Source organism: Cheilinus undulatus, linkage group 3, assembly GCF_018320785.1.
Source record: "Cheilinus undulatus linkage group 3, ASM1832078v1, whole genome shotgun sequence".
Lineage (NCBI taxonomy): Eukaryota > Metazoa > Chordata > Actinopteri > Labriformes > Labridae > Cheilinus > Cheilinus undulatus.
In genome coordinates, this window is record NC_054867.1 from 37,744,205 (window position 1) to 37,767,262 (window position 23,058).

At 37.7% G+C, this 23,058-nt stretch overlaps 1 protein-coding gene across 1 annotated transcript in view; it reads left to right on the plus strand.

The window, feature by feature from the left end:
* col2a1b (collagen, type II, alpha 1b) overlaps window positions 1-23,058 on the plus strand; it is an 82,333-nt gene that overhangs the window by 44,833 nt on the left and 14,442 nt on the right. The window contains exons 26-42 of the mRNA XM_041782172.1: window positions 3,127-3,180; window positions 3,843-3,941; window positions 4,160-4,213; window positions 8,108-8,161; window positions 8,528-8,581; window positions 9,269-9,322; window positions 10,487-10,531; window positions 10,620-10,718; window positions 13,928-14,035; window positions 14,157-14,210; window positions 14,371-14,424; window positions 14,597-14,650; window positions 16,265-16,318; window positions 18,991-19,098; window positions 19,518-19,571; window positions 19,693-19,746; window positions 22,304-22,465. Coding sequence (XP_041638106.1) covers window positions 3,127-3,180; window positions 3,843-3,941; window positions 4,160-4,213; window positions 8,108-8,161; window positions 8,528-8,581; window positions 9,269-9,322; window positions 10,487-10,531; window positions 10,620-10,718; window positions 13,928-14,035; window positions 14,157-14,210; window positions 14,371-14,424; window positions 14,597-14,650; window positions 16,265-16,318; window positions 18,991-19,098; window positions 19,518-19,571; window positions 19,693-19,746; window positions 22,304-22,465 — 1,215 coding nt within the window. The remainder of the gene's footprint in view (window positions 1-3,126; window positions 3,181-3,842; window positions 3,942-4,159; window positions 4,214-8,107; window positions 8,162-8,527; window positions 8,582-9,268; window positions 9,323-10,486; window positions 10,532-10,619; window positions 10,719-13,927; window positions 14,036-14,156; window positions 14,211-14,370; window positions 14,425-14,596; window positions 14,651-16,264; window positions 16,319-18,990; window positions 19,099-19,517; window positions 19,572-19,692; window positions 19,747-22,303; window positions 22,466-23,058) is intronic.

Sequence of the window (23,058 nt, forward strand, 5' to 3'; positions counted from 1 at the left end):
TTGTAGCCGTGTAAGGAGAGGTCATAAGCCTGCTATTCTGCTTATGATGGTGTTCAGGATGTGCAGGATGTTCTGTGTGTATCTAGACAGAGGTGATGCTAGTTACAAATGCAGGGACAGACAGCAGACACATTTTTTCTTGTTGTTTTGGTGCTGGCTCGGCTTCACTGTAGCCTGTGTTAAAATAAAGTCCATGCAAAGCAAGAGAACATCTTGTAGCTTTATTATAGTAAGATGCTAAATATTTTGAGAATAATATACTTGTTTGACATCAAGCTTGATTGCTGTGAATATTTGTTCTGTATGTGGGTCGCCCATTCAACACCTGCAGCTGCACCTGTGGGTTCGATTGGTAGTCTCCTAAAAGGAAAAGAAGAGGGACCAAATTACACCTGTGTAATTCTCCCTCCACTTTCTTCCTGTTCACTACAGGAATAAAGTTATAATGTTGTTGTTATCATTGAAAGCACTATCTTATTTAAATAAACCGCTCAGTATTCACACTTCAGCCAGAGCAACATGCCCCAAACGAGCTTCAAAACGAGGCCAGTCCTGTGGAACAGCTTAAGGCTGGAGATGTAGTGTACTCACTGCTACGTACAGGCTTGCATCATCTCTGCCAGTTATCCCCATTGACACATTGACTGTGCACATCCTCAAAAACTGGCGTAATGCGAATACAAGATACAGTGAGAAGAGACAACAATGGCTGAAAATTTAAAGACAAACTGAAAAAAATCAAGTCCCTAATTAGTCACATTTGTATGACGAGTGATAGTCATAGCACTGACACAAACAAGCCTATCTAACTAGATGTTGTGTAAGTTAGCTTTTCAACCTGTAAGAATAATTTGAAAAAAAAATTGGTGTTTTACTTCAGTAAGTGACCATGGAAACTGGTTACTCTGGTGAGTCTAACCTTGGCTGTTTGTATTAGTTTGGTTTATCATGAAACACATATCTGATGAGTATAAATGGACATTATGATGAAGAAAAAATAGCTGCTGAAAGCAGTTGGCTAAAAGTCAACAGCTAATAACCATAACTAATTAAACCAAAACAATGGGACCTAAACATCCTTGTTTGGAGGAAAACATTGTGGAAACTGATATTACTATTGATTACTGATGCAACTAAAGAGTGAGTTCTTCTCTCCGAATTGATAAGAGCAACCATGCAGGTACTTGTCCCCCTTCCTGGGTGAAAACATTCCATCAAATGAACAACAGTTAATTTAAAGGATAAGGTCTTCAGGGATTTAAAAGCTTAAAATGCAAACACCTTTCAGTTTGTTTATTAGGAACCCACATCCAACAGCCAGTGTTATGCATTAGGATTACTCTGAACAAGCACTGGCATCACACTAAAAAATCCAAATTATAGATGTTAAGGAGTTTCTGTTTGGACTCTCTCCATCAAACAGAAGAAACGACCCCATCTTGTGACCGGAGATGTCATAAACTAACATGACATCATAAACCTTATGTGTGTACTAGGGCTGTCGCGATATACTGATATTGACAATAATCGAGGTATTAAAAAATAAAATTTCAATCTTGTGTTAAAAATGTGCATATGATAATATCGTGTAAATGATCCAGTGCCACTTGAACACAGTTTGTTTTCTACATCCGCCTGTTTTCTTCCGCCCTGCTTCATCTCCCTCCTGTAGCACCCCAACAACCCCTCCCCCTTCCTCCTCACACACAAACACTGACCTCCCGCAATGACACAGCAGCTGCAGTACCTCCTTAGACAGGTATTTTGAGTGTAATTTATCTGCCAAAAGAGAGAACACAACATAAATAAAGTTAAAAATAAATTTGATTAATTGCCCCATTATTATATTAATTTTTTTTTATTGAAACCATGATAATATCATTATCATGACAATTTTTGCCCACGATAATCATGAAGTGAAAATCTGATATTGTGACAGCCCTAGTGTGTACTTGAACTGTCAAATGAGTCAGACAGAGTCAATGGGAACACAACATCTCTCCCACATCTGACCACTTTACTCCTCTCTATTATCAGTCCAAAGTTGCAGAACTCTTCTTTTACTCTCCTCCATCAGTTGAGGATAAAAATGTTGTCACAAATCCTTGCTTTTTAAATATTTGGGGTTCAGAATGCAATGTAATAGCATTTAATTGAATTGCCACCATTGTTTTCTTATCTACTGCCATTCACTCTCAGGGCTTGTTTTCATTGAAACAGGGGCATGGTCACTGTTATGCAATTAACATTTGAATTACCTTTTACAGAAAAAAGGAGAAAAAATTCTTGAGTGTGACCATTTTTGTAGTTTACATCCCACACATCCAGTAGTTTTACACTCTGGGCTTTCTGGTGCGCCCTCTAGAGGTGTCATTGGTAAAGTACGTCTCTGGGGTAGCACTCCGAGTAAGCTCTGCCCTACTCCTAAATCATTACTGAAGACACAGACCCTCCTTTTGAGATGAGAATATTTTATCCCAGTAGATTTTAAGATCACTATTACAATTACTTCTACGTGTTTTACTCAAATAGATTTTACTATTAGTTTATAATTTTATTCTATGATATGCAATGTATTTTTTTTATTCTACCTTTTTACTCTGTAAAGCACTTTGGTCAACCTTAGTTGTCTAAATGTGCTTTATAGATAAAATAAACTTGACTTAACATTTGAATACATATTGATGATGATGAAAAGAGAGAGAACTATATTCACCAATACAACTTAAAGAATAAGTGCTAACATAAGAGCTTTGAATGGCAAAAAAGGAGAGGAAAAAGCAATTTAGAATAAAGAGTAAAAAACAGATTCAAAAATAGCATAGAAATTGTAATCAAAGTACTGAATAGTTAATTCTTGTGTCTCTCCAGAGTAAGTGTGATAATAGTGAACCCATTAGCATTAAGAGCCTGAGGTGACTGTGCTGTCATTCTTACTTTACTTCTTAGTCATTTCCATCAGTAGGTGTTGAGCTGTTGCTCACTGCACACAAGGACAATCAGTGGTGTAGATTAAATTTCCCAGAGTGCACTAGCTTCCTGTGTTTCTTTATTATGTGTCTGCGTAGAAGCATATTATGACTCATCTGGGTTTTCCTCTGTGTGTCTCCTTGTCTTCTCCCTCAGGGTCTGACTGGACGCCCCGGTGACGCTGGTCCCCAAGGCAAAGTTGGACCTTCTGTAAGTGCGATTTTTCATCCTGTTTCTTTGAAAATCAATAAAAATCAGTTGTTTTTTTAAACAAGGCATGTCTCTGTTATGAAATGAACCATAATTGGTTTCATCAAATTAAACTGCGAGAGAATTATCCATGAGGATCAATGAAGCCCATTAGGCTTAAACACTGTAACGTCATATTCAGCTCAGAGTAATGCAGTTTTTTGACTTGAAAGTTTCAGGAACGTTGGGAAAGTGCATAGTTGAAACATCTCCATTAAACTTTAGTGGATTTGCTTCTCCCGCAGGTGGTCGCCAAGTTCATTTATCTGTGTCTGTTCACATATCAAGCACTGTAACATGATGTTTTTATGAACATTCAAACACTGTGGTGATAAAGCCGCTCTTTCATTTTTGACTGACTGACTGAAGGCCTGGCATCTGGTCAGACTGATAAAGATAGATGTTTTATTTGATCTTTTACTTGTTTGCCTGGTTTTCCTAGTTTACCCCTGAGGGTTTTGTTCATTTATTTCTCTTCTTGGAGTAGTGGAGGAAATGAAAGTTTCTTTAAATTTAGTGTTTGTTACTTTTACCTCTTAACATTTGTTATTATAACTTAAAAATTACCTATACTTTGTCTTGGAAATTTGTGTTTTTTGAATATGCATTTTTGACTTGACTAGGGAGCTGCTGGTGAGGACGGTCGTCCAGGTCCCCCTGGTCCACAGGGAGCCCGTGGACAGCCTGGAGTCATGGGATTCCCTGGACCTAAAGGAGCGACTGTGAGTTGAACTTAATAGTTTCCTTTGCTGTCTCATTTATCCTGTATAGACATGAATCCCCAAATGAAGAATAGGAACTACACAAATCCAGTAACTCCTGAACTACTGTGTAGTGATTTAAACCATTATTAGCATCGTTACTTCTCTCAAATATGAACAGATATCAAATAAGCCATGGCTTCATGCTTTTATGCTGTATTGTCCCTTTTTCTATTCAGGGTGAGCCTGGCAAGTCTGGTGAGAAGGGATTGCTTGGAGCTCCTGGTCTGAGAGTAAGTTATGCCCAGTTTCTGCTTTTAAAACCTTTCAGAGTCTTGCAAGTGGTTCCAAGATTCAGTGGTGTAAAAAGCAAAATAATATTGTAATATTGAATAATTATAAAGGTAATAAAGGTACTGTCATAATTAGAAGTAATATTACCAGCCTATAAATCTGCTCAAGGTGGCATCAGTCATAACTCATGTCATGTGTACTCAAAGCACTGAGTAGTTATTTTTGATACCTTTGGGGTTACAATGTATAATATGAAGGGCTAAGTGCCAGCAGCAGAGGAAAAGAGGGGGGGGTGGGGGGTGGGATTGAGCCTTTCTCTCACTCTGTGCCTGTAAACACTGCGTGGTACCTTAAAACAAGCAACTGCCTTAGAGCCTCACAGGTTTGGTGATTTATTATTATTTCATCTTATTACTGGTGCAAAAATATACATCAGTCCTAACAAGAAGGAACATAAGCTCAAAGCATGTCAGTGAGTCAAATTAAACCAAAATATGCTTCCTCCAGCTGTCTGCGTGAGGAAAAGAAAATCCAGCTTTGCAGGGAGAAGCATGCAATCATAATACTAGCTTCAGCTGCTACATTGAAGTTTTCTTCCTCATCTGCTCAGATCAGCCCTGGAAAGCACTTTCAAACTTTGTAGCATGTCATGTCAGTGAAGAATGATAATCACATGTAGAAATCTGTGTTGAAATCAGCACAATAAAAGTGAATTAGCTTACTTAAGCTGACAGATGGTTATATTTTGATGTGTTCAAGGTAAGCTCAGAAAAATGACAAATGAAAAAAAAATTTGTGTTTAAATCTAACAATAAGAAAATGATAATTCAGTTTTTAACGAGAAACTAAAAATAGTTGTGAGGATGGGCAGTAATGCTATATCTCAGGGTATTAAAAATAGCCACGGTATTGCTTTGATTACTATAGAGAAGACGGTGCTGTGTAATGAATGTATGTTTATAATCAATGCCTTCAGAGTATGTGTCCATTTCCACCTGCAGTACCACTGCCAGTGTGTGGCGATGCTTTAAAAGTGATAACAGAGCTCCTGTAAATTATGTCTAATTTGGCAAATGAGGAACGCGCACATATCCTCACGAACCAGAGCACGACATGACTGGCACAGGGCTGGCACTGCGGTATGGTCTGCTCTAGTCAAACCATTTAAGCCAAACTGTTAAACTTATACCTCGGGCTGTAATGTGATTTAAAACAATGTGAGTTTAAAAACACTCTGATTCCTTTTTCTGGGTGTGTATCAGTGATGAGAAATGATGAAGTTTATCTATAATCCTGTGTGCTGTTTCCTGCAGCAGCAACGCCATGCACAATTAAAACCATCAAAGGTTTTTTCAAATATTTAAACTTAACTTTATCCCTTTTATGTGAGAGTTTATCAGTGCTTGGTGGTTATTTTAGGCGCTGAAGTATTCTGTAACGTTTATATGAGCTTCCTGTGAAGTAAAACTGTAGCTGGACGGAACTCACCCTTAAAGCACTACAAAATAATAATTAACAATAAAGGCCTGTCTTTATCTGTTTAAAAGCACTCAGATTATTACACATACATGTATGCACCATAGACGGAGAGGAAAAAAAGAGGAACTTTGTTTGCTCCTCTGTCCTGAAGTAGCTCATTTACTTATAAATATATGAAAAATTGTATAACTATGAATCACTTTTAGTGTTCTGTAAACTTTGCCTTATAAACATCATTGTTTTAGACCTGAAGTATTTGATTAAGGATTAATGAAATGAGAATGGAAGTGCACGCTCTGCTTGCTCTGTTTCCACATGCACGCCCACTAATGCCTGCATGATTCGATTTCTGAACACATGGTGGTAATCCCGTGTATCCCTGTAAAATTTGGGTGTGGTGGATGTTGGTTTTTGGACCCTGAAGGCAGACCAGACAACAACGAAGTTTGAATAAAGTGCAGGGGAGGGATCCAGATATCCAGGTGAATGAGGGGCTCCATTGATGGAGAGGGTTTGGGCTGGTGCATGGCAGGGAGTGAGGCACTGGAAAAAAGGAAGACACGAAAAGGTTAGTCTCGAGATTCCACAAAAGATCATCAAAAATACTCAATATTGCTCGTGAGAACACTTGGAGATTGAAAGCCGAATACCACTGGTGAGGGGCTTGGGATACTCTGGCACTGAGGTGAGGCTGAGCAGCAGATTTGAAGAAGCGCTGATTGCAGAGTCGCGTCAGGTGCGGCCAGTCAACCTCAGCGCCCACGTGGGGGAAGGGAGCCTCAGAGGAAGCACAGTGAAGTTAGACACCCAAAACCACGACATCGGAACAGGAAGTTGACAAAATAAAACCAAAAAAAAAAAACCCAGGGAAACCAAAACCACTACATCGGGGAGGGTTTGACAGTCTTAAAAAACAAATACCACCCAATCCTAGTGGGAATAAGGAATTAGTTTGTTTTATCAGCAATATAAAATAGATATAATAGATTTAAATTTATGATTTACTTCACCTAAATCACTTTTGTTAAAAAAAACATAATGACATTTTTTTTCTTCCACCAAACAACAGAAAATAATTAATAGTAATATTGATAAGGACTCTGATCGACATGGAGTATCGATATAAATAAAAACAACCAATCACCATCTCTGTAAGGCAAGGAACAAGAATGATAAATGATTAGAATATACTTGTGTTTAGCAAGAGAGGCTTTCTTTAAACTCTGTTGTAGATGACTGGTAAAAGGTTCTTTAGAAAACTCCCTCTTAAAAATATGACTTATGCCCTTCATGATAACACTAAAGGATTATAATATGATTAAGGTACAGTGCTTAACAAATTTATTAGACCACCACCCAAAGTAAGGTTTATGCCACAGCTGCCCCAAATTAACAGCATTGGTAATTACCGAAATCATTTTTTATGTTTCTGCAATGGTTAATACACCAATATGTAGAAGCTTTTTAACCCAAATGATATTTTTAATGCTAAAATGTATTTATTATTGTTATCCATGAATTTTCAAATTGACCGATTTACAAAAAAAGTGGAAAAATAGTAAAGCACATTATTTCTTGATTAATATGTAAAATTATAGTTATTTACTTGCATTCCTGAACAGAAAAATTAGTTTCAGTGGTTGAATGTTATGCTTGATTAATTTCTGACTTCTCAGAGAAGCCCAGTGAGCCGGCTCAAATTTGGGTATAAAAAGGTGAATTCAGTTTAATATTCCTCATTCCTGTTCAAAATGGTAAAGTGCGGAGCGCTCACTGAAAATGAAAGAGTCCACATTAAAGCACTTCATGCTTCTGGATGGTCTTTGAGACAAATATGACAGGTGGTCTAATAAATTTGTTAAGCACTGTATGTGTGGTGAATGATGTACCATTGATGCCAGAAACTCACTTAAATGAGTGTAAGTAAAACACCACATTTGTACATACAGGTCAAAAGCACAGAAATAAGAGGCACTGCTTTGTACACAGGGAGTGGCAAATCATTTTAAACCGGTACTTTCTGACAGGAGCTTTTTCCTCCTTAATTATTGTTGTAAAATTAATTGATTAAAAATCACCTTTCAAAACCTGGAAAATTCATGAAGTTTGAATGAATGCAGCCTTTGTTGTCAGACCCTGAATGCTGATAATTATTAGAAGTCTTCTATTATAAAAAGACAAATTGAACCATTTTACAACAGATTGCTCTCTGAGTCACTGTCTGTGTGGCTGTGACTCAGCATCGATCCACCGTCATTTCTGCAGCTCAGCCCTAACATCAGAAACATGTTGAAAAGCTCAATTATAGCTATCAGATGTCTATCTCAGTAATAGCATCACCTTTGGCTTAACTGTTGACGTCTATCTTTTTGTCCCTTTTCCTTTTTCCCCTTCCTCTTCTTCTCTCTCCTCAGGGTCTACCCGGCAAAGATGGAGAAACTGGCGCTGCTGGACCCCCCGGCCCAGCTGTACGTATACTTCTATCTCCCCCACCTCTCTCCATAAAGCTCTAACACTGATATTATCTTACCATTTTTCTTCACTTAAAGGAACCTTCAGTATCTCCATTTCCCAGACTGCCTCCATGAGAGCTCTGTCTGTAGAATAAAAAAAAGGTCCTTGACACAGACGTCTGGACGCTCACCGACTCATAATCTGTTTAACAGTTAATGTTTAAAACAAAATAAAGCCTGTTTAACCTAGTCTTGTAGATAACAGTTTACCTCAATTTTTATTAATGGCAATTTTCAACAACAAGTTCATACATGGATTTTTTAAAATAATGTTTGTGAGAGAACCTGATTGTGATCATGAATTATGAATGATTTTTTCAGGGTCCTGCTGGAGAGAGAGGAGAGCAAGGTCAGCCTGGTCCCTCAGGTTTCCAGGTAAGTCAGTTTGCTTCAACCTTCACATTAAATCATCTGTCTGAGTTAAACACCAATTCAGCTGTTGCTCTCGTAAGGGCTATATGGTATGACTTACAGGGACTAAATTGCTGGAAAACACTTGCCTCCCTGTTAGTCCCTGCTAGTCCACCAGACTGCTGAAATATTTTTTACAAATCATCCATTAAGACTGCTTTTATAACCAAAGCTTGTGTGCAGCAACAGCTGATTTCAATCTATCTGCCTAGTTTTGTGTGTAAATCCAGCCAGTATTTATGGTAATCATAAGAGTTTTAAGCAATACGTGTCTCACTGTGGGCTGAATTGGCCCAGAAAGTTTGCTGGCATTGCCTGTATGAACGTTTATGCATTGCATTTCTTCCTTATTGACATGAGTGAATAAAAATATCCAAGTCAGCCGATATAGAAAAAACTACTTTCTTTCTTTTGGTAGCATAGATTTTTCCTTGTTTTTAATCCCAAACAAGATGGAGCTTTCAAGCTTTTATGCTCAACCTCAACCTAAAATAAATTTTGTAATAGCTTACAGATGCTTTCAATTTTATAAACTGAGCTCTGATGGATGAGGATGTGGTTGAAACCAGGAATATGTTCCTTAATTTTTACATTTTTCTGCCTTAGTGTTTGTATTTTCTTACCCTTTTCTTTTCTTTCGCTTTTAATCAGGGTCTTCCTGGACCTCCTGGCCCCCCTGGTGAGGGAGGCAAGCCTGGAGACCAGGTGAGTGTTCTGTTTTACCTTCAAATATGATAGTTTCTTCCATCCCAACCCCAAACAGCACTTTGTATTTCTACCACATTGTTAGTGAAAAAAATAAAAATATTAATTATATCCGTCCAAGAATAACTATTGCTATAACTAATTCAAAGTGGTAGTGTTGAGCTGTTATGGACAAGAACCCTGCTCTCATTTATGTTAAAGTTTATACCATCTTAATGATAAGTCAGCTGATCATCTGGTTGGCCGATTATTGAGGCGGATATTTGGCATTTGAAAATTGATAAAATTAAATACCTAAAAAGTTCCCTACTTTTTTTCTTTACCTAAAATGGTAAATGTGCTAAATGTAGGTTAACTTATCTGTAGGTGAGGGTTTCTGATCTGGAGGCGGGATTCAAAGCCTTCGTTTGCAGCCATAGACAGGAAGTTGGTTTGCAGGATTTAGCCAACATGAGCGGTGATGGCACCACAGGCCTTTGGTTTCTTTTGCAGGGTAACATCCACATTCCTGAGCTGAATATCATCACTTAATGTTTTGGTGTATGCCAGTATAACTTGACACAGCTTCTGGATGAATTTACCCTGTTTTCTAGATCAAAATGGTGCTAAACCACACTGTTCCAACAAAACACTACCAATGCTTTATCAGTTGTTTATATCAGGGTAAAGAGCATTGTGGCAGCAAGGCAGTAGTTATAGGAACAGCTACAGTGGCTATTAGTTGCGGGCAGCTGCGCTACAGTTTAGACATTATTTGACTTAAAACTGAAATGATAAAAGAAAATGTTATTAATTACTTTACTACCGTGTAATTCTGCTGCCATCGACAAAGGAATCCATGCGGCTAATAGCATGCATCCCTAGTTATATATTTTTTTGGTCATAGTTGTATCTGTATAATTCTGAAGGCAAAGCTTATACTTGTATGAAAGTATTTTCACTCTGTAGTATTTCTGCTTTTCCATAAGTGAAAAGCTGAGCACTTGCACTGCTGCTTAATACATGAGTGAACTCTTTTCATGCATAAATACTCAGATTTAGCCTGTTTAGCCTGTTAGGCTCCCACCCTGACAGAGTTAACCAGTTCTAGATTAGCAGTTGCTGTTTTAGTCCAGGCTGTTGTTTTTCTTCCTCTCATGGTAACTTTGCTTCTCTTCTTCAAAGGGTGTTCCTGGAGAGGCTGGAGCTGGTGGTGCCACTGGACCTAGAGTGAGTAGAGGGTCTGTTTTTCACCTCTACCAGCTGACTTGTTTATTATCATACATATTCCTGATTGTTGTTGTGTCTCTGTCACCAGGGAGAGCGTGGTTTCCCTGGAGAGAGAGGAGCTGCTGGCCCTCAGGGTCTGCAGGGACCCCGCGGTCTGCCTGGAACTCCTGGAACTGACGGACCCAAGGTGAGTCCAACATTTAATCCGAAACCACAAAGAGATTTAAGAATTATTAAAGGTTTTCTATGGCCCGAGGTCTTCTCCCACCAACAGGAAACACATTTCTGTGGTCGAGCCGCCGGTTTTCTGATACCTTCTTATCTCATTCAGCAGCAGCAACATGCTAATGTGAGAATATGAATGCAGAATAGTGACTTCAGGCGTTTGTGAGCTTCACTTCACTCACAGTACACTCAAAGGACACTACACTCAGCCACACACAGTGTTTTCCTTCATCACTGGAGATGTGAACCACCAGGTCTTGAAAGATCTTGTTAAATTAAATTAAATTAAATTAGTTTTAGTTTTTAGATGATGATCGAAAAACATACTGCTGCTGTCTGTATTTTTTTCAACGCTTCTTCATTTCCCTGAAGGTTTATATTATATTTAATCTGAGTGTTCCTATTTGGGCATCTATTGGTTGAAGCCTCTCAAACCTCAGGCTCTCCACCCCAGTGGTTTGTAAATCGGAGGTCAGGTTCCTGGGAAGGTTGGCAGAAACTTAAAGAGGGGTTGTGAAATGCCTTCCAAACAGAAAGGGAAAATTTAACATGATTTTTTGAGAAGTATGTTTTCCCTATTATTGTAAAAACTTAATTTTGACATTAGATCCTAGATTTAAGTGAGATTGAATTAACCTTCTGAGTCTCAAGCTTTTATTTGGTATGCTTTTTTGGCATATCCTAGTTATCCTAGTTATTTGGGTTATATGACCTGATTGGTATAATGACTAAACTTTGTATTTCAACATCCTGTGTTTGTTTTTTTAAATGATGTCCTCATACGAGGACAATGGGTTTGTTTTACTGTTTGACACAGTATGACACTATTCCAACTGAATATTGACACTTCTACTAAACTAATGCAAAAAAGAATCGGGAAAAAAAAGTCATTCATTCCCTTATTTTTTTTTATTCTTGCACATTGATAAACACTCAAGGTGCACATTTCTATAATTTTTCTACGTAAATCTGGGATTTTTCTCTTCATATAAATCTGTTAACCTTTTTTTTCAAATTTAAATTTTGGAGGACAATTTTTTTAATTTTGTTTTTTCAAAATGAATTCATACCTCCCTTATTCACATTTACCCGCTGTTAGAAATGATCACATCCATCTTTTTGTCACATTGAAACTCCAAACTGTGAAGGACCCGAACTCCTCCGTCAGCTGTGCATTTAAGCATGATGTGCAGTCAGTGGAGGAGGGAGGAGTGTTTACAGGCTAAATTTTCAGTGTGAAATTTGGAAAAACAAAAGAAAAAAGATTGATGAATAATTTCCCAAAGGATGACCCACACTGTACCTGAAGGTGGTGGAAGTGTGGTTGAACACAGCTGTGCACATTCAAAAATAGTTATATGTGGACTAAATTTAAGTGTTTTTTTTTTATTTCTTTGATTTTAGCATAAATCTCACCAGCTGACCATGGTTTTATTTTACATTTAACTAGTTTATGCATAGAGTTTTTTTTAAATAAAAATGAGTAAAATATACAATTTGAAATAATATAAGAATATTCCTTGTTTTTTTGGAAGGCATATGGTGACCCCCTTTCAATGTCCCGCAACCCCCAAGAGGGTCCTGACCCCCACGTTGAGAACCACTGCTCGAAGTCATCATGAGGTCTAGCTCAACCTGTTGAAAGCTGATGGTTTTGTTGTTTTTTGACAATACTGCTTTACATTAATGTCAGTTATATAATAAACTGAATAACAGCTTTCAAAGTTAGTGTTTGTCAATGGATTCATGTTTAACAGTTTAAGTCTCATGTAACTGTGCCCCCCCTGCAAGCCTGCTATCACTGCCTGATTCAACACCCAAATTGGGACACCCAAGTCAAAAAAGCTCTAGGTTCATTGCCAGTTTTACCGATCATTATTATCCAAAGAGAAATTAGCTGTTATTTTTAAGGCAAGGCAAGGTGAGTTTATTTGTATTGCACATTTTAGCAACAAGGACATAGTTACAAAGGGACAAGAATTGTATTAGAAAACATTTTTGTAAAAGTTAAGAAAACAGCCAATAGAATCCACAAAAAGGTAAAAACAGAGAAGTCAAAAGAGAGAAAAGGAGAAAAATTCCTAACTGTTAGCTGTAATTCCACCCAGCTACAATATACAGTCGCTCAATTTGTCTCTGCTGTAGAATTTTAGACAGCTTTAATAAGGAAAGAACTGAAGTGTCTGCAGCTCTCACTTCTCTCTCTTTTTATAAAATCTGGTCAGATTTCATTCCTAGTTCACAGTTTTTCCACCCTTAAGGTCAGACAGCCGCAGATGAAGAGGATGAGGATTATTGAGCTGTCAGGAGTGAGAGTTTGATGCTGATGGAGAAAGGATGGGCAGACAGTTCCAGGGACTACAAACTCAGTTCACAGAAATATTGTTGCAAGAAACAAACAGCCCGTCTGCCACCTTCAGTAAAGAACATTTTAATGTATTCACACCAACATCGCGCCTCCATAAGCCCTTTGGTTACAGCTTAATGACTGGAGATAGGAGGCAGAGAGTCGGTGTGGGTGTGTCTGATCTCTGGTCTGAGGCGGCAGCTGAAAGTGCTGCTGATAAGCGTGGAAACTTGTGACCAGGAGTTGGCCCAGTGGAACCACTTAAAAAAATCAAAGTCTGTATTTCCACCCATTATCATAACTTTATATTGAGTCTAGGGAGATAAAACTCAGCTTAAAGGTGGACCCAGAACAAAAAAACACATGGAATATGAGATATTTTTCATGTCTAATACTACTTCAAAAATTACTTGATTGCCGTTCTCTACATTGCAGTGAAGTCCTAATTTTAAAAAGTCTTAAAGTTTGAGTCCAGCAAGTCAACAACCTGTGTCTGGTGAAAAATGTTTAACTAAAGTGTTTTACATGTCTATTTCAATTCTTTTCATCATCTGATAACCTTGAAAAGAGCACAGAAGAAGAGCTTAGGGGCATCTAACATAAATGGATGCATTAATGACAGCAGTGTTTTTGTGTTCTGACTATTTACACCTACCCACATAAATAAACACATTTTAGCTAAATTAGTCTTATATGTGGTGGATGAACAAGCTAATTAAAAAGTACATGCATTGACTCTGATGAGCCTTTCCTCTCTGTATCTTTTTTAGCCACATTTCTGTTTGCGCATAACCTCATCTTCATTAATTTCTACTCCATAACAGGGAGCCATCGGACCTGCTGGTGCCGGTGGCGCTCAGGGACCCCCCGGCCTGCAGGGCATGCCTGGAGAGAGAGGAGCCGCTGGCATTCCTGGACCCAAAGGAGACAGAGTAAGCCATGATAGGGGCAAAGTCTTCATGAATAATTCATACATTTCATATGGTGAATACTCTCCACTTGATTTTTATGCCTGTAGTCCTGTCAGGTGACTGACCTTTTTATTCCACATAGGGTGACATTGGAGAGAAAGGACCTGAGGGTGCTCCCGGCAAAGATGGTGGTAGAGTAAGTGACTGTTATCTTTTTTTTATGAATTGACTGTGTAAAAATGTCAAAATTTGGTCATCTAGCAAAATCTTTGAATCCTTTCCTCTCACATGTGTTATGTCTGTTACTCCTTACTGAAATTAAAAAAAAAGAAAACTCTTTTCTTTCCTTGTCTCAGGGTCTCACTGGTCCCATCGGTCCTCCTGGTCCTTCTGGTCCCAACGGAGAGAAGGTGAATACTATATCACTGAAATATTCATGTATTAGTAAGATTTTATATTCAGTATTTTCCCAAGCTTTCTGCATGTGGGATTTACATAATAGTCTGGCTGTCTTAGTTTGTATAATGTATGCATTTGTATTTACCTGAATGCATTGCTGATATTACTGTGTTTACTTTACAGGGTGAATCTGGTCCTGCTGGTCCTTCTGGAGCTCCTGGCACTCGTGGCGCTCCCGTAAGTTGGACTTTTTAATCACGATCAATTTGTTCAGAAAACTGGACTCCAGCTCACATAACAGAAAAACTAAAATTTGAATTTACTTCACTTACACAACATTATAGCACAAAAAGCCTTTCATCATTAATTATCAAAAGTTGTCACAATACCAGATATTTGATATCAGTAATAATCAATCCATTCATTTTTCAATGCCAACTAAACCTAAGTCGAAGGCACTGAAAATAGGATAATTTCTGCTCTTGCACACCCTCTCACTCACTCTCTTGAATGTTTCTCCTGGATTTGTGTAATTTAGAAAGTGAAAACTGTCTTTAGTTGCAACAGGTTTTGATTAAAAATGTAACTGGAGATCTGAAGTCTTTCATAGTTTGGGTCATTTTCAGTGTTATCGTTCACTGAGACCGTAGGAGTAGGAAGTATCCTTTTAATACAAATGGTACTGAAAAGTATCAAGACCTGAATTTCCATCAGTCAAGTTAAATTTGGTTTAGTTTGGTTATGATTCATGTTAGGTCAGGTATCAAAATAAGAGGTCCATACAGTCATTCTTTCTAGCAGCCTTCTATTGGGCTACTAAGCAAACCTATACAGTTTGAAATAGTGGTGCTAGTCTCACTACAGTCTAGTGGTTGGACAAGAGACTCTTCACTTCCCATGCAACAGCAGTAATGTTGGAAAAACAAAATGTGCCAAGTTTTGCCCTGAGCTGAACAGTTTTTCTCCCACATTTGTCATGAGCATGCTCTTAGGGGGAAACAGTGATACACTATTTAGCAGATTAACTTTGTGGGGGCTTTCAGACTGCACATCTTGAGTGCGAAGATCTAGAGAATCGAGGGCTCGCCTGTTTTCTCCACGCATAACTGGCAGCCAAAACAGACAGGAAAAATGATTAATACACCGCTTTTTTTTTTACCTGTTGAAGCTTTCTGATTTCAGACTAGTAGAATAGATCGCAGGTCAGATACACACAGTACAACAACTATGCTTCAAATTTGTGCTTTACAACTGCGGGTTTAGCATTTCCATGGAGAAACCCATTTTATTTGTAGAGAATGCTTTTATTCTGAATTTTTCACAGCTATACACTGAATCGTGACACTTGTGGGAAGATTAAATGAGATGAATCTTCTAAAGAAAGACAGGGCTGTGACAGCAAGGAGATGCCGCCAACATGCAGTGTATTCGCAATTTGTATGACAGCAAAACTCGCTGCCAGTCAGAAACATGAGCTAGTTTACTTTTTGTCATTTTCTTTGTAGTCAAACAGATGTAAAAAGCCAACCAAATGAAGAGCTGTGTAAGAGCTAAAAGACCAGCCTTAATTACTGAGCTGATTCAGATCTCTAACAAGAACAATATTTCCTGTCATTATGGGCAGGGCAGGACAGACATCGGTTGAGGAAATACAAGCAAGATCAGGTTTTACAGTGCCAAATTACTGACTACTTGGTGGAAAAACACAGAAATTAAACATTTTGACAATCATGTAATGATATTAAAGATGATAGGTAATAAATAGTGTGGAAGTAAGAGTTTCTCTCACTTTTAGTCACACTGCAGCCTCAACTATATTCTAATTTTGTACTCTCTTGATTCTTCTTTCAGGGTGACAGGGGTGAAACTGGTCCTCCTGGGCCTGCTGGATTCGCTGGACCTCCCGTAAGTACTGCAACAACACTTTAAAGCTTTTAGAGCCATACACTATGTGTCAGACAACGTAGTCAGGGTCCCTAGAGTCACCTTTTAGGTTTAAACATGAGAGCAATGGTAAGAAAGTTGATGAAAAAGATAGAACTTCAGTCACGCTTTTCTCCCTGGGAATCTTCCACTCTGTCACACAAAGTTAAGATAACTTTGAGATTATTTTCTAAAAAGCACCAATTATTGAAGGTGTTACCTTTTTTTCTATGCCAGTATTCAAAGAAAGAGAATTAAAATTAAAGCAGAATAACTTGGATTTAAAATATAGCCAAACACAAACATACACCTACATGTTTTGAAAGAAATAAACCCTAAGACAATCTTTTTCCAATGAAAACCTGCAGGATGTAAATGGATATTTAGTAGTATTGTTGATCTGTAAGAATTCTAATCTCACCATTTAAGTACAAAATATTTAGATTCTACATTTTGTGTCAGAAATATTCACAGCGCCTGCCCTCTGCAGTTACTGAAACTGATTATTTCTAATGCTGGTTTGGTGGCAAGTGATGTATGATGGCAGGTTTCATCAGCAGTGACTTTTTTTTATCTATAGCCATTACCTGTAGTAGTAGCAGCCAGTAGCTGAAATTTGTAAAACAGCAGGCTCCATCAATCACAGACTGCGGATAGTGTAGCTCTTTGCCAGAGATTGTCAGTTAACTGGTTTCATAGAACAAGGTTTATAACACATAAGCTGGTGCCTTCTACAGCACCATAAATCGTTATTTCTCTAACTGAATCCTCTTCTAATTTCACAAACTGTTTGTCTCAAGTCATTATGTAAATGTTTTTAACTTGTAGAAATACGTTTTTTTGAGAATGACTCAAAAATGTTTCCATCCAATGCCATTTTCCCTTCCGTCTATCACATATTTTGATTTTGAACAGTCATGCCATCAAACGTAAGCTAATTTGATCAACTACAAGTAACTAAGACTGAGAGGTGCACTTTGACGGGGAATGTGCTGTTCCACAGAGTTCAGTGTATCATCCTAGCTATGTTGGAGTTGGTCTCCAAAGGCGGGCTTCTCTAACTTAGAGGGTAACTTCACTCATGGTGCAAAAGTGTCTAATACCCAAAGGCATTCTAGGGAAAACTTGGCAGATGAAGGGATAACTGTTGAATAATTTTAGTACATTGGCAAAAAATACTTCAAGTGTTCGAGAACTGTTTACTCAAAACTAAAAATGTGTTTTATCAACTCAGAAAAATGGAGCTGAAATAGCTATTTGGATTTTTTAGATAAAACCACTCGCTTTGTAACAACCTTACACTGTTTGGTCTTACGGTGTAGTTTAGATTTAAAAAAAAACTGTACTGAAATAAGTAATAGTGGCCCAATGCAGAAGTCTACTGGTAACATTGGTAGCTGTGGACTGCGGGTAGGGTTGTTCTTTTTCCCAAGTCTCTAAATGAGACTGATAATATACAAACTTGTATCTACTGCTGGAGCATATACCATTGTTTTTATTCTCAGGTAGCTTGTGGTTTGTCTAACTCGATAATTATGACATTTTAGCCAATAATCACATCCATGAAAGCAGCATAGACTGAATGGGGCTGATGAGGACAGTGTCTTATCTTGCCCCTTCTTAGGCATGTCCATGACTTTTAAAGGGCATTTTGTTTTAATTACAGGGTTGATGCACCTCAGGCAAAACTTTGAAGTTTAGTTACTCTATGAATAAATTCAACCTTAATGGACTGAAAAAGTAAAGCCTTTTAAAATGATGTGTAATCTCATCAAACACCTGCAAGTTTGAAAAAAAATCTGTTAATTAGAAAAAGAAAATAGAAAACCATCTCTTTTGTTTTATTTTACCAGAAAAATGAAGCTCCAGCTCCTTTGTTGAAGCACTTGTATACTTCACAGTCATCTCTGTTTTAGGCCTTTGTGATTTTTCATCCTTGTCATTTTATCGACATTCATCTTGCCTTCTCTGCGTGTTACACTGTGGAGAGAAATTAGTGCATAAACAGCCTGACGTCTGTGTATCACTCATCCATTTAGTTCCACCCAAAGACTCCAAGCGCCCATCAATAAGTGTTTTTAATAAGCTGCATCCTTTCAAAAGGATTCCCATCAATACTTTTGTGACAACCCCATATATTATATATTTTCCCTCTATAGATCTTTCTGTGATGAATTATTGAGTCTGTGTCAGGATGAATAACACAACAAAGTGTCTAAATCATTTTGTCTTACAGTTCACAGACTGTTACATCACAACTTCTCACCACACAGACTGAAAATAGACACTGATACCCCATCTGATTTTGTTAAGTGTTATGACAGCTGGGTTGCACTTTTAGACTTTAAGTTGCTGTTCAAGCTATCACAATATTATTTAAGCTTTGTGTGATAGCTATTTATATTAAGTTTTCTTATACCTTCACTTTAGCAAAAAAAAGAATCCTAACATTAGTACTCTACTACAGATAGTTTAAATGCATCCATGCCTGAAAAAATGTTTGAGAATCAGCAGAGGAAAAGACCATCAGGCCTCAGTTCAGCTCTAAAAGCACTGGATCTTACATTTCCCATAATGCAGCTCAACAGGTCTTACATTATACCTTTCCAGATTTCACAACCTCTCGTTTTCAACACATTTGTCTCTTCTTTCAGGGTGCCGATGGTCAGCCTGGAACAAAGGGAGAGCAGGGAGAGTCTGGACAGAAGGGTGATGCTGGTGCACCCGGACCCCAAGGACCCTCTGGTGCCCCTGGACCGGCTGTATGTGTCTGTTTTCTTGGCCCTGCTTTAAATGTCACATTGAAAATGCAATATTGGCTTTACCTCACTCCTGAATAAGAATAGCTCTACTAAGACCTTGGATGTTTAAAGCATAGAGAAGTTTTCTTTTTCATACTCAACAAACATCCAAAGCCATGCTGAGTGACAGCATCTAATAACCAAGAGAAAAAAATGTTTTTTTGTATATTTTTTCTTTGTTTGTTTGGTTTTTTTTGGCACTTTGTTTGGATTAAATCAGAATGAAAGCATTCCTTTTCAGTCACTGATTGTGGGAGGAAGATGCACCTTGACTCTACCAAAACAGCATTTGTAAAGCAATTTAAAGTGCTTCTTCTGAGTTTATCTGTTATCAGACATAAAAACGTCATTTTTAATATCCAGTATGTGTTTTGTTTCAGGGTCCCACTGGTGTTTCTGGACCTAAAGGTGCACGTGGTGCTCAGGGACCTCCAGTAAGTGACCCTTTGAAGACACATTTATCTTTGACTGCGTCTCACACTTAGATTTACATTAATGAACATTTGTTGTGTTGTTTTTCTTGTACCTTTGTTTGAACTAATCTTTCTCTTTCAGGGTGCTACTGGTTTCCCTGGAGCTGCTGGCAGAGTCGGACCCCCTGGTCCCAATGTAAGTTCACAACTAAACCCAGTCAGCCTAGTCTTTAACCTTACTGCAAAACATGAATAAGACACTGATGATGTTGATTATTTTAAAGCCTATTTTAAAATTTGCTAACTATAGTAAAAAAAAAAGTAATTTTAACCTTTATTGCCAACTGTAGCATTAGATTTGATGAAAATTTGTTATGATATCAGCACCAGTCAACCAATAAACAATCTGTTGCTATAGTTTATTAACCCTCAAAAATAGATTTTTACTCCAAAACAGCAGCATAAGCAGCAATAATTATCGTAATGGGGGAATCTTCTGTTTCAGAGTGGCATAGAAGAATGATCATCTGGAAAATGTATCATGTAAAATGACAAACAGCAATAGTGAGTTTGAGTTAGCTGCTTGTGGAGAGAAATGTAAGCAATCAGTGTCTTTGCACCAACAACACATACATACATATAATATTTATATAACTGGTATCAGAGGTGAACTCAGTATCAGCGATAGGTTTGTCATGATTCCAGATATTTCTTGTTTTTAATTGATGAAAATTAACAGCGAACTCTTAAACTCTATCTACATTGGAAACGTATTTGTACAATCTATACAGAGCTCTCCTTCTTTAGCTTGCAGCACCTTTGGTTAAAACTAGGACTTAAGATTGTACTTAATAGCTTTGGCACTTTCCAATACTATTGATCATTAAAGTAACAGAAATTTTGTTGAAAAAAGGGTATGAAAAAGTATTGACAATTTTGCCAAAGTCAATCAACAAACACCTAAGTCTGGATATTGGAATAGTAAAATGAAAGTGAATAATAACTAACTGAAGAATTACTGTATATGCACTCTATTATCAACAACATATCTGTATCAATGTATAATAGCTCACAAAGTTAATTATCCATATTGACAGGTATAAACATTTCAATTGCAGTGGTGTTTGTAGCTCTCAAAATGGCATATAAAACTGTGTTTTACTGTTATTAAGTCATACATTTTACATAGTGTGTACATGCAGAGGTGGATAGAGAACAAGACTGTTGTACTCAAGTAAAAATACAGTTGTTTTGGTTATTAGAGTTAATCAAAACAAATAAATAACTAAAATTGAAGTTTAAAAACAATCAAATGAAACTACATAGAAATTAAGCTAAAAAAAACTAAAACCAACTTAAACTTGAATCTGTACTTACAAAAATAACTAAAACACAATATGGAGACAAAATGTTGGTTTTAGTCTTTGACGGCACCAGACTGACAGACATGTACACACAAGCCTGGTGGGAGTGAATTGCCTGATTTGATTGAAGGAGACTTCATATAGGGGTTAATTTCAGGTCTTTAGTTGTGTTTAGATATAATATGTGATTGAATAAAATGAAAAGTGAGGAGTTTCCTATTTCAGAGTGTTGTTTTTTTTAACATTTATATGATTTTTACTTTTGCTGACCCTTCTGGATCTCACCTCTAACTAGTACCCTGTATTGCTGAAAAAACTAAAGCTAATAAAAACAAAACTAATAAACCAGCAGTAAAAACTGACATTAAAAACAAGAAGTAAAAACAAAATAAAGATAAAAATGAATGAAAATCCAACATATTATAACTTTGCTCCGGTTGAAATTTACCTAAGTGGAAGTTAAAGTATTAGTTTATCATTCTACTCATGTAAAAGTGAAACGTTGTTTATTTATTTATTTAACATCAGGCATTCAAGTATATGATTCTCTAATGGGTTGTTGGGGTAAAGTAGCACCTTAATAACAATTTGAAATGCAGCAGCTATATTTGGGATGTAATGTGGAATCATTCTCTCACTATGTGCTACTTACTGTTGTGTGTAGGCCAAAAAAAAAAAAAACAGGATGGTTTCATTTTGTTGACAGAAAGCTTGGACCTCCTCATTTGGATTTTTAGTGTTTGTTTTGACTCAATAATGGTTGGTTTTTAAAATGTAGTGAAGAACAAAACCTACCTCAAAATATACCTGAGTAAAATTAAAAATGCTGGTTTAAAAGTATTCAGAAATGTACAGGTACACAAAAAAGTTACCCAATCACAGTAAAGTTTGGAAATATTAGCGTGTCAGATATCGGCATAAACTCAATATCATTCATCTTTATTATCAACCAAATGTTTCATTAAGATAAAGAAACAAGAAAGAACCAGGTTCAGCTGCAGAGATACATGATTTCTAAATGCCGTCTCTCTTATTGTCACAGCCAAAAGCCTTTTTTTAACTTGCACATGTCTGTAGTAAAGAAACAGCTTATCTGTCACAGTGAGAGCTGTTGTGGTTTGCTGAGTTATTTTCACAGACCTTTGAAAAGGAAGTGCAGTAGAATGTGAAAACAAGTCTGCTCCTGTAGGAGTGGAGTGTGAATATGAAAGATGTGTTATTAAAAGTTATCCAAAGAGGAACAGCCACTCAGAGACTCACATTTTAATACCACATGCTCTGTGAACATGATGAGACTGTACTCAAGTAACTTCAACATTCCTTCAATATCACAATTTTAATCACTTATGCATTGAATTAAATTTTTGGTTTATTTTTATCCGACTTTAGGGTAACCCCGGGCCTGCTGGTCCTGCTGGACCCCCTGGTAAAGATGGACCCAAGGGTGTGAGGGGAGACGGTGGACCCCCTGGCAGACAGGGTGATGCTGGTCTCCGCGGTCCTGCTGGGCCTCCTGGAGAGAAGGGAGATGCTGGAGAGGACGGCCCCCCTGTAAGTTTTTCTTTAATTGTATTCCTCCTCATAACACTCAGAGTGCGTCTTCACTTTTACATAACACCCAACTCTCTGACCTTGTGACGCTTGAAATACCACTCCATCTCCCACATATTTAGCCTCCCCTCTCTCCCTTCCAGTCTGCACTGAGCAGCACCAAGGTGAACACAGGTGTCCATTATACAGAGAAGAAAATGATTAAATGTGTTTGTTTTCCACATTTTCTGTCGACTTTTAGGTAGCTCTGTCAGCCCAAAGAGCCAATTTGGGCGGTAATGGACAGCAGCTGAGCACATTCTCCATTAATAGAGCGAGATGTCAGTGTCCATCACTGACTGTAATAGCAGACCAAGACATTTGACAGCATAGGGCAGCACAGGCCCAGTGACAGACTGATGACAGGACCCCGGGCTTTTACCTCGCCACTACTCACGCCCCCGCCACAACACATGACAAGCCCTGTCAAGATAATGACACATCAAGGAAGATTGCATACTCAAACATGAAGATAGCGGCTGTGTTGAGACCCCTCCTGCCAATAGATTACATGTATGACGGCTTGAGCCATGTATCAACACATGAAAATCTGC